General features: G+C 47.3%; 1 protein-coding gene across 1 annotated transcript; it reads right to left on the bottom strand.

Moving 5' to 3' along the window:
* Positions 1–4996: 4996 nt before the first annotated feature.
* Positions 4997–5649, bottom strand: LOC139831501 (uncharacterized). Its single transcript, XM_071820792.1, has 2 exons — positions 5064–5649; positions 4997–5022 (listed from the first exon to the last, which is right to left on the bottom strand). The coding sequence occupies exons 1-2, from the start codon at positions 5647–5649 to the stop codon at positions 4997–4999; spliced, it is 612 nt and encodes a 203-aa protein (XP_071676893.1).
* Positions 5650–11626: the final 5977 nt, after the last annotated feature.

Here is an 11626-nt window from a genome sequence, read left to right as displayed (position 1 = left end):
AGCGACGGCCCGCAAAGACTCGGCACGCACGTCCGATGCTGGTGCAAGGGCGTGCCACCTGACCTATACCTGGTCAGGAAGGTGTTGGATGTGCCTCGCTTAGTTTCCTGCATGGCATACACGTAAACATTAAATACGAGCCTCGATCGGCTCTCAGGTTGTCCTGTGAATCGTCTCAAGGAGCCGATCCACCCATGATCCGTACGAGGTGTACGATCAGATGGTGGTCCTGCTTGATCAAAATAAAGCTAAAACGACCTACTACGATTTAGGGTTTTCACCGCATAATCGGAACATCCTACTCGTGATTGAGCCTGGCGGCCACGCACGGTGATCGTAAACCGACCCTAGACAAGGCCTAAAAACCAACACGAAGTTGATCCTCGGAACATCCTGTCTAGGGCTAGCAAACTACACCCTACGCGCCACTGGATCTTTCAACCCGTTTGTAAGGCCTAACTATGCAGATATTAAACTAATCCTTGAAGAATAAGGAACAATCATGACGGATCGGATCTACTAAATAATGATCAAGCGGGGTGCCGCCCTTACACCCAAGATAGGTGTAAGGGCGGCTAGATGTCTAAGGGTTGCATGGACGAAAGCATATGATACGATGAAACAATGCTAACCCTAAAACATCTATGATAACTACGTTGCTCGCCATCAACAAGGCTTCAGTACGAGCAACGCATGAACAGCGAATAAACGTGTACTGCCTAGATCGCAAGATGCGATCTAGGCAGCATGATGCTTACTCGGAAGAAACCCTCGAGACAAGGGAGTTGGCGATGCGCCTAGATTGGTTTGTGGTGAACGTGATTGTTCTTTATTTCATAAACCCTAGATACATATTTATAGTCCGTAGACTTTCTAACATGGGAATAATCCCAACCGGGCACGAGCCCAAACTCTATCTAACCGACACGTATCCTACTATATTACAGATACACGGGCAAACTAGCCCAAACTTTGCATATAAGGCTGATTCATGTATTTCTTCTACGTATATTCTTCAAGCCCATCTTCAATCGCGGCCCACCTCTGATCCGGTCAAATTCTGGTGATAACATATCCGATGCAATATTGTTGCATCTCGATTATTGGTCATGTTTGATCATCGTGTTGGAGAGTGACGGGTAGTCATCTCCGGCTTTTAAATCGTATAATTTGCAGGAGCTCATGTGGAGCCGTGAGGTTGTTGACCTCATGACAGTGATTGTATCACTTACCTGTGAATATCCTTGATCTTGTCGTATTGGTATCACGACGGCAAACATATTGTACCGGTCACAGTTCAGGTATGTGACTGTATGTGTTCTCCGCTGGGGACGGCCTCTGTTCGGGAACGTGTCGGTGATGGATCCGTAGGAGCGACCGACATCAGTAGGTCAGAGTGTTCGGGTCTTAGAGGGTAAAAGGGCACTGCTTGACTAGCGCAACCTAGTCAAGACTGTCGATGTCGGAGTACCCCTCTGCAGAGTGTAAAACTGTGGATATTCACCCCTGTGACTCCCGGATTGGGAAGCTTGCTGTCATGTGTGATGCCAATCATTTCTGTTTCCAGTTCCGCTGAACTCATTTATCTTGTCAATATATTCATTTCCTTGAATTATAGTTTCTGCACTTTGTTGATCTCCTTTTATTCCGCTAATCCGTTGATCATCTCTTGTTCTTTTGGTGTAACTATTTGCTGAGTATGCCCCCATACTCACCCTTGCCACTTCCATTTCTTTTGCAGAAGTCAGCACAACTTGGAGATGATGGCAAAGCGTAGGAGTAGTATTACGGGAAGGGGGGAAATAAATGTGTATTATGATTCTTGTAATAGAAAAGATATCAAATAAAGTGTTGTTTTAGATTTATAAATTTGTGTTCTTTTGAGCCTTACATGTTTATAATCGCAAGGTTATAAATATGTGGCGTTGTCACGACTAGGCCCGATTTCGGGGCGTGACAACCACGTATTTATAAACATGGCGATTGAAATTTGAAATAGTGTAACTAGAATTGTGTCGCATGTAGGATGTTTAATACTCCATCATCGAAATCATCAAAAAATTGCTTCAGATAAATAGGAACTGTTTCCAAACAAGAATATATATATATATATATATATATATATATATATATATATATATATATATATATATATATATATATATATATATATATATATATACATTCTAGTACATATAGGGATTTGCTTCCGAAGTAAAGACATGTGCTTCCAAAAAAAAACTAGATATCTGCTTCCACCAAGTGTGCATCTCGCTGCACAACACAAACAAGATTATGCTGCTTCGCAAGAAATCAAAAGTTTCTTCCAAATACTATATTAAATGTGCTTCCACCAACACCACCATGCCTCAAGAAACGATGTGAGCGATCGGAAGCTTATCCGAATTATCGTTAGTGCGGAAGAGGCGGAGCGACACTTCTACTCACACTGTCCCCACATCTACACAACAAAGCATGTAATGCCCATGAAGCGGAGTATCGTTGGTCTTTGATTTTAGGTTCTTATTCATTTGCACCACCTAAGCAGGAGCCCCAACATTCAAATGGGACATTATCAGCTTGTGAGCAGTTATCATCCTGCAAGTAAGAAAATGAGATCCGAAATGTCCAACGTAGGAAAATGCAACTTATGAAGTTACATTAAAAAAACGGTATGAAGCATGCATGCAGTATGTACGGAGGAGGTTAATGTAGAAGCATGACAAAGTTACTAATGAAGCTATATTTGTTTAATGTTGACGCATGGCATATTGCTACTGAAGCGGAGTGTGTGTGCCGAAGAAGAGGGTGCTTCGTAAAAAATCTAAAAAGTAGTAGTGGTGAAGCATTAAGAAATTAGGACAGTGGTGGCATATAAGAAGCATGGATGACAAAAGAAGAACTCATGCATAAATGTAGGACGTCATATTTCAACCAAAAATAGTTTTTCCATGGACAAATTTGTTATTCGTCGACTTGAGTCACAAGTAACATAAATGACAAATGTACGAAGCGTGGTTGCAGTGTTCAATTAGAAAGCTACTGGCAATTACATAAACAACAATGAATGTTTTGTATCATGAGCAGCATATCCCGTGTAAAAAATTTAGGAAACAAAAGTAAGTGTTTAAAAGAAGATGGTTCTAACCTTTAAATATGAAATGGAAAATCATGAAGCATGGTTTTACATATGTAAACAATCTCTAATGTAGAAACACTAAATAATATGCAGGAAGCATGGACAATTGCAAGCGTCAGCATTACTCAATCAGCATAATTGGTACCATGTAGAAGCATACGAATTTGAAAAGAAGAAATTAACAATACAAACTAACAGACTGGCATGGTTGCAGGCAAGATTTGGGTGGAGAAAACTGTGCATCGAAAACCAATTTCATTTTTCTAATTGGAGAGTATGTGACCTTGCATAAAAAAGGAAACAGATAAATTCCCACTAACAGATTAGTTCAAAGTACATGAGAGACAATAAAGATGCATGTCAAGGTACATGAACATTGGATGCCCAATTGATTCTTTCAAGATTTATGATACGGAGTAATCTTAGACTAGGAATTACAAGTGAATTTCTGTAGTCACAACCTTAGGGAAACAGGAAGGCACTGAAGGTGCCCCAAACGTGGATAGGTGGAGTACGACCTACCGTCGCCGCCTTCGGCAATGGCCGTAGGGCGGTGGAATGGGCGGTGTGATGCGTTGCGGCAGTGGAGAACTGAGGGTCTGTTGAGCTCGAGGCGGGGCAGGGGAGTACGGGACAACCCTAGGATGGTGCCTCCACGCTAATGCGCTAGGCGATGGCTGTCAGGAATGCCCCGACCCCGATTCATCGATTCCCCGCGGCAGACCGACATCCCGCGGCGCCGGAGTGGATCAAGGTGCAGGCGCATGCAGATCTATGCATGGATGAGAGGGTGTGGCGCGGCGGGGAGAGCTATGGTGCGGTGGTGCTATCAGAATCGCGGCGGATACAATAGCGCAGAGGAACAGATCAATTTGATGGCGTTGTTAGAGCATCTCCACCTGGCCCCCAAATAGTCGCCGGCAGGGACGTCGACACTGCTGTATGGGGGCGCTGGCGGTGCATCCTCCATTTGGAGACGGTGCTCCCACACCGATGCCTCCCAAACAGCGACCTCCAATTTTTCTTTTCTTTTTTACAATATTTTGAAACAACATATCAATCACATTTTATTCATACAATCACACAAATAGAATTAAATTATTCATACAATCAATCAAACAAATAGTACTTAAATTATTCATACAATTAGTACTTAAATTATTCATACAACCCAACAAACAAATAGTACTTAAATTATTCGTTCATGCAAATAAATAGAAATAAAATCATGCATTGTTGGCTGCTCCTCTACTCGCCCAAAAATGCGCAGCTAGATCCGCCTTCAGCTGTGCATGGACACCTGCATCTCGAATTTCATTGTGCATATGAAAAAAAATATCAAATTCTTGGGGTACATGCTCTACCTCAGCTAGTGGCCCTTGATAATCAAATGGATGATCATCCTGCACAGGTTCGTCGCGCTCGCTCTCAATGATCATGTTGTGGATGATCACACATGCGTTCATCACCTCCTACATCGGTGCCTCGGTCCAAGTGAGAACAGGATACCTGACAATGGCGAAACGCTGCTGAAGCACCACAAAAGCACGCTCAACATCCTTGCGTGCTTCTTCTTGGCATGTTGCAAAATAGGCTTCCATGTCGTTTGATGGAGAGGGAATTATCTTCACAAATGTAGCATACGTTGCGTAGATACCATCAACTAGATAGTACCCCTTGTTGCATGCGTGGCCGTTTACCTCAAAGTTCACGGCAGGAGCTTGTCCCTCAGCTAGCCTGGCAAACACCGGAGAGCGTTGCAGCACGTTGATATCATTGTTTGTTCCTGCCATGCCAAAATATGCATGCCAAATCCAAAACTCATGGTCTACCACCGCCTCAAGAATGACACTGCACTCACCAGTATGCCCCTTGTGGATTCCCTGCCAAGCAAAAGGGTAATTCTTTCAGCCACAATGCATACAGTCAATGCTTCCGAGCATCCCAGGAAACCCTCTTGTTGCATTCTTTTGCAGGATCCGAGCTGTATCATCTTGTCTTGGTGATCTCAAATAATCTTTAGCAAATAACGCTATGATGGCTCGGCAGAACCTATAGAGAGTCACTATACACGTCGACTCTGCCATCCGTAGGTAGTCATTGGTTGTATCTGGAGGAGCTCTGTATGCAAGACAGCGCATTGCAGCAGTGCACTTCTGAATTGAGGTGAAGCCCCACAAACCTGTGCAATATTTCTTGGCCATGAAGTACGTGTCGTACTCCCTGACGCCGTGGACAATCTTCAAGAACAGCTCCTTGTTCATCCTAAACCGGCGCCAAAATTCCTTCGGCGAATGAGTCACGTCGTCGTTGAAGTAGTCGGCGTCAAGCAGCATTACGCCGGCTTCACGATGCCGGTTGATGTTCCTCCTCTTGCCTGGCTTTGAGCCGCCACGCCGAGGCACGGCGAAGAAAGGCTGGCGAACGAGCAGCATGTTCGTCAGAATCAGCTGTTGCTGTTGCCGCCGAACAGCCTGAGCGTTCTGCTCCTCCGTGAACAGCTGCACCATCATCTCGTCGTCGCTGTCCATCGCGGCAATCGGACGAACACCTTGCGGGCAGGGCGATACTATCGCGGTGGCGGCGAGCTCTGTTCCCGGCGAAACTACGACCGCCGGTCGAGGGGGTGGCGGCCGTGTCGATGGACAGTGGTTCCTAGACAGTCGGCGGTGTCTATTGCAAGCAGGGGGCGCAGCGGCGACGGCGACGGTGGCGATCTAGACGGGTGGGAGTCGGCTCGGGCGTGTGTAGAAGGTGGGAAATCGGTGTGTCTGGCCGGACCCCACACTCGTATCCAGACGTGCCGCGAGGTGCCGGCGCGTCCGATTCACGCCCTTGGCGAAGGGCCGGCACGGGGTTGCCGACGATTCTATTGGGCTCGAAAATTGGCCGGCGCCGTTTGGGGCGCACCGATGCGAGCCCATTTTAGCTGCCGGCCCCTAAAATGCTATCGGGACCGCTATCGAGGATGCTGGTGGAGTTGCTCTTACCGGTCGAAAATCATTTGGCCGTGCAACGTGCGGGTTAATGGGATTGGTTTTTCCAAAGAAAAATAGGCAACAAGGGCTGTTGGATGAAAAGTAATGGAGGGTGGGCGAGCGGTCCGGCGATTTCCTTCCCATCAGACTACCGCCACATATGATGTACTGAATCAGCAGGACTAAGTGAATGCAATTCTAGAGGGGTTTTGTGGTACCCTGAAATGAATAATAGCCCTTCATTTTGGTTCATCTAAAGGTCCACAAAAATTCATACTTGTGTCAAAAACATGACCAGTTCAATTTATACTTGTGCCAAAAATGGCACCAGAAAAAAAAACGTAGATAGGCCCGGCCCGATAGACCCAACTTATTACTGTTGTGCAAAATTCAGATCAGCTCTGCTCACCGGCGGAGATTGCGCTGCCGCTGTCCACCTGCAAAGCTCACCGAGGGAGATTGCGCTGCCGCTGTCCACCTGCAAACCAGTGTCGCATCTACCAAGTACAATCCTGCCGGGACCTCGCCGGCATGTCGCACCGTCGGTCGAGTGAGCAGAGGACGAGCCGCCATGAGAACTGCCCATACGCAAGGCAAGGTTGAGCTGAGGTAGAGTGCGGCGCGGTGAAATTGGAATTCTCCAGATTTGATGCTACGCTAGGACATATACGATGATAGCTAGCTAGAACAAATCGTTCAGCACCAATTCCACGCATGTCATGGATATGCGATAGAAGATGACGATGTTGTGTAGTGTCTGCTCAACAAATAGTGGTTTCAAAGACTTGGGAGTTGTGAGGATCGATCGATCCAAATTTCGTTCGCCCACTTAACTACCTCTACAATTCATCTTGCATTATTATCTCCTAGCTTCCCAGCAGAGCTGATCGAGCACGCAAGCAACCAAGAACTCCAGCTGCTCCTGCCCTCTCTGTCCGTCCACTAAGAGGTGCGGTGGCCCGCCATCGCGCTGCCGATACGTCAGAGGCGGCTCACTATGCCATAGAACCGGTCCATGGCTCCGTCGGGAATGGAGTTCGCGCCAGAGTCCCGAGATAGGCTCTCGGCGGCGGCATCGACGTTGTCGTCTGGCCGAGATGGGGACGACCGGACGAGAGGCCAGAGGCAGGTTCCGAAGAGGTATTAACAGAAGGAAAAAAGCACAACATATATTGTTTGTTGGGCCTGTTGGGCCAATTCATACTGCTGCCTCTCTATTACCAGTAGAAGGTATCATAAAAGTTGCCCAATTCTAATATGTGAGGGTACATGTTTTTATTTTTTTGCTTGCATGATGTGATTAAATCCTTACCGGCACAAGGTTTTTGATCTTGGGCGAAACATATATGTACGAAATCAATACTTGGGCTGCACTAAATGGAATCTCTTTGCTGGACCAAATAGTGAGTAGGTGAAAATGAAAGCAATCACATAGACAGGTGTATCGGAAATTCAATTCGGCTCCCGGGTGCGTATGCTCCCTCTACCAACAAAACATATTTCGAAGTGTGGAAAATTTTTGACAAAAAATTCTACAGGTACATCTCCATAATATATGTGTATGGGTCAAGTTTCACGAAAAAATAATATTTTTTGTGGCCTATGTAAAAAAGAGAAAACTTATCCTGTGAAAAGCATTGTTTTCAGCACTGAATTTTGTCTTTTTTACACACGTCACATGATAATTTCATTTTTTATGAAACGACTTTGTGAGCATGTAGCACATTAAAATGTACGTGCACATTTTTTGTTTCATTTTTTTTGAAATTTAAAATATGTGTAAGATGCATTTCAAAATATAGGGAGCATATGCTCCCATGTTCCAAAACACCGCTTCCGTATTATTATTGAAATAAAATATGATGGGTCATTTTGTTGAAGGAAAGCGCTGAGCGTCCCCGGGGGATCAAATCCTCCGATCCCCCGGTGCGGGAGCCGTCCGGTAGAAACGGGGCTAACCGTCAGATCCGGTTCAACGGGCTCAGGTGCAAAAACAAAATGCGGATCGTCTACCTCCTCCCTCCTCCCAACCCCTAAGGAACAGACCCGCGACTCCTGCTTGAAGCAACGCCGGCGACGTGGAGGCTCCCGGTAGCATCGCCGCTCCTGGTCGCCTCCACTCACGCAGAGAAGCTTCTATCGCCGGTGCCGCCCTTGACAGCAAATGTCGTCGAAGTTCGCAGCAGCATCGTCCTTGGTCGTAGCACGGCCGTTGCCGGTTCACACCGCTGAGTGACGGCGACCGGCGGCGAGCAGCGGCGCTAGCGAGTGGTTGTAGCAGGGACAGCGGCGGGTCGTAGCAGAGCCGGTGGCAGGTTGTAGCAGAGTGCCGACAGGTCGTAGCGACGCCGGCGAGTGGTTGTAGCAGGGACATCGACGGGTTGTAGAAGACCCGGCAGCGGCTTGTAGCAGAGGTGCCGACAGGTTGTAGCAGAGCCGTCGGACGGTTGTAGCAGAGCCGGCGTCGGGTTGTAGTAGAGACGCCGACGGGTTGTAGCAGAGCCGGCGAGTGGTTGTAGCAGAATCGCCGGCCGATTGTAGCAACGCCCAATGGGGTGCGCTGCTAGTAGCAGCGGGGGTGCCTCGACGGACGTGTAGCGCAGTGGGCCTCCGGTATGGACTTGCCGGCGTCGATCTAGACCTCAAGGAGGTGGATCTCGTCGTCGTCCTGGCTACGACCCTGCTTGGCCACGAGGCGGCGGGCGGAGCTGCGGCCAGCGCATGGCTCCGGCTGGGAGCGGCGGCAATCTCGCGAGTAGAGGAGGGCGTCGAGCAGCGGGGTGGTTCAGTAACAGCGCGGCGGCCGGTGAACGGAGCTACGCGAGCAGAGAGGAGGTCTGAGAGGGAGGCGCGTCGAAGGGGACGAGAACTGGGAGCAGTTTTCCAGTGCGCGCAGAAGCCGCTGACGAGCGCTGGGAGACTACTCCGGGCAGAACGAGAAGGTGGCCCCCCTTGTTATCTCTCCACGTGCGTGGACACGCGGCGGGCAAAGAAAGCGGGGGATCGGGAGGACTCATCCCCCGGGTGATACTAAGAATTTTCCTTTGTTGAATGGCCATTCTTCAACTTAATTATGTACTATAATAGGAAACTTTAGTAGTGAATGGCAATTCACATATGAAAGTAGTACTCAAGAGCACATGTTCAACAAAAAGAGAGAAAAAATGAGACCCAATCAGCTAGTACCTTGGGCAAAGATATTCAAAAATTGTGACTTACAAACTAGGACGGAGAGAGTACTCAAGAGCACATGTTCAACTAAAAGGCCCAGATTAAGAGCATCTCAAGTCGCGTCCCCCAAAGCGTCCCCAAAGCAATTTGGGGCGCGCCGGACCAAAAATCCGTTCCAGCCGCGTCCCCCAAAGCCCATTTTTGTCCGGCGCGGCTCGGTGTCCGGTGCCCCGAGCCCGTCCCCGTCCCACAGGGGACGCTCCGGGCACGCCGGTGATACGCGTACAGCACGCGTCCGTTGGGAACCCCAAGAGGAAGGTGTGATGCGTACAGCGGCAAGTTTTCCCTCAGAAAGAAACCAAGGTTTATCGAACCAGGAGGAGCCAAGAAGCACGTTGAAGGTTGATGGCGGCGAGATGTAGTGCGGCGCAACACCAGGGATTCCGGCGCCAACGTCGAACCTGCACAACACAACCAAAGTACTTTGCCCCAACGAAACAGTGAGGTTGTCAATCTCACCGGCTTGGTGTAACAAAGGATTAGATGTATAGTGTGGATGATGATTGTTTGCAAAGAACAGTAAAGAACAATAGCAGCAGATTTGTATTTCAGATGTAAAGAATGGACCGGGGTCCACAGTTCACTAGAGGTGTCTCTCCCATAAGATAAATAGCATGTTGGGTGAACAAATTACAGTCGGGCAATTGACAAATAGAGAGGGCATGACCATGCACATACATGATATGATGAGTATTGTGAGATTTAATTGGGCATTACGACAAAGTACATAGACCGCTATCCAGCATGCATCTATGCCTAAAAAGTCCACCTTCAGGTTATCATCCGAACCCCTTCCAGTATTAAGTTGCAAAACAACAGACAATTGCATTAAGTATGGTGCGTAATGTAATCAATAACTACATCCTCGGACATAGCATCAATGTTTTATCCCTAGTGGCAACAGCACATCCACAACCTTAGAACTTTACATCCTGTCCCAGATTTAATGGAGGCATGAACCCACTATCGAGCATAAATACTCCCTCTTGGAGTTAAGAGCAAAAACTTGGCCAGAGCCTCTACTAATAACGGAGAGCATGTAAGATCATAAACAACACATAGGTAATAGATTGATAATCAACATAACATAGTATTCTATATCCATCGGATCCCGACAAACACAACATATAGAATTACAGATAGATGATCCTGATCATGTTAGGCAGCTCACAAGATCCGACAATGAAGCACATGAGGAGAAGACAACCATCTAGCTACTGCTATGGACCCATAGTCCAGGGGTGAACTACTCACTCATCACTCCGGAGGCGACCATGGCGGTGAAGAGTCCTCCGGGAGATGATTCCCCTCTCCGGCAGGGTGCCGGAGGCGATCTCCAAAATCCCCCGAGATGGGATTGGCGGCGGCGGCGTCTCAGTAAGGTTTTCCGTATCGTGGCTCTCGGTACTGGGGGTTTCGCGACGAAGGCTTTAAGTAGGCAGAAGGGCAACGCGGGGGGCCACACGAGGGCCCCACACACCAGGGCCGCGCGGCCAGGGGCTAGGCCGCGCCGCCCTGTTGTGGCGGCGCCTCGTGGCCCCACTTCCTTTCCCTTCGGTCTTCTGGAAGCTTCGTGCAAAAATAGGACCCTGGGCGTTGATTTCGTCCAATTCCGAGAATATTTCCTTTGTAGGATTTCTGAAACCAAAAACAGCAGAAAATAGCAACTGGCTCTTCGGCATCTCGTTAATAGGTTAGTGCCGGAAAATGCATAAATACGACATAAAGTATGCATAAAACATGTAGATATCATCAATAATGTGGCATGGAACATAAGAAATTATCGATACGTCGGAGACGTATCAGCATCCCCAAGCTTAGTTCCTGCTCGTCCCGAGCAGGTAAACGATAACAAAGATAATTTCTGGAGTGACATGCCATCATAACCTTGATCATACTATTGTAAGCATATGTAATGAATGCAGCGATCAAAACAATGGTAATGACATGAGTAAACAACTGAATCATAAAGCAAAGACTTTTCATGAATAGTACTTCAAGACAAGCATCAATAAGTCTTGCATAAGAGTTAACTCATAAAGCAATAAATTAAAGTAAAGGTATTGAAGCAACACAAAGGAAGATTAAGTTTCAGCGGTTGCTTTCAACTTATAACATGTATATCTCATGGATATTGTCAACATAGAGTAATATAACAAGTGCAATATGCAAGTATGTAGGAATCAATGCACAGTTCACACAAGTGTTTGCTTCTTGAGGTGGAGAGAGATAGGTGAACTGACTCAACAATAAAAGTAAAAGAAAGGTCCCTCAAAGA

The sequence above is a fragment of the Lolium perenne genome, chromosome 5 (genome assembly GCF_019359855.2).
Source record: "Lolium perenne isolate Kyuss_39 chromosome 5, Kyuss_2.0, whole genome shotgun sequence".
NCBI lineage: Eukaryota > Viridiplantae > Streptophyta > Magnoliopsida > Poales > Poaceae > Lolium > Lolium perenne.
The sequence above is the reverse complement of the archived record's forward strand: the minus strand, read 5'-3'. Positions and strand labels throughout refer to the sequence as shown.

What these genes read in the sequence shown, in the direction of transcription:
- LOC139831501 (XM_071820792.1), bottom strand. Translation starts at nt 5,649, where the DNA reads ATGGTGCAGCTGTTCACGGAGGAGCAGAACGCTCAGGCTGTTCGGCGG. An exon ending in GATGCTCGGAAGCATTGACT is followed by an intron (nt 5,023 to 5,063) that starts GTATGCATTGTG and finishes TTTGCTTGGCAG; the next exon opens with GGAATCCACAAGGGGCATAC.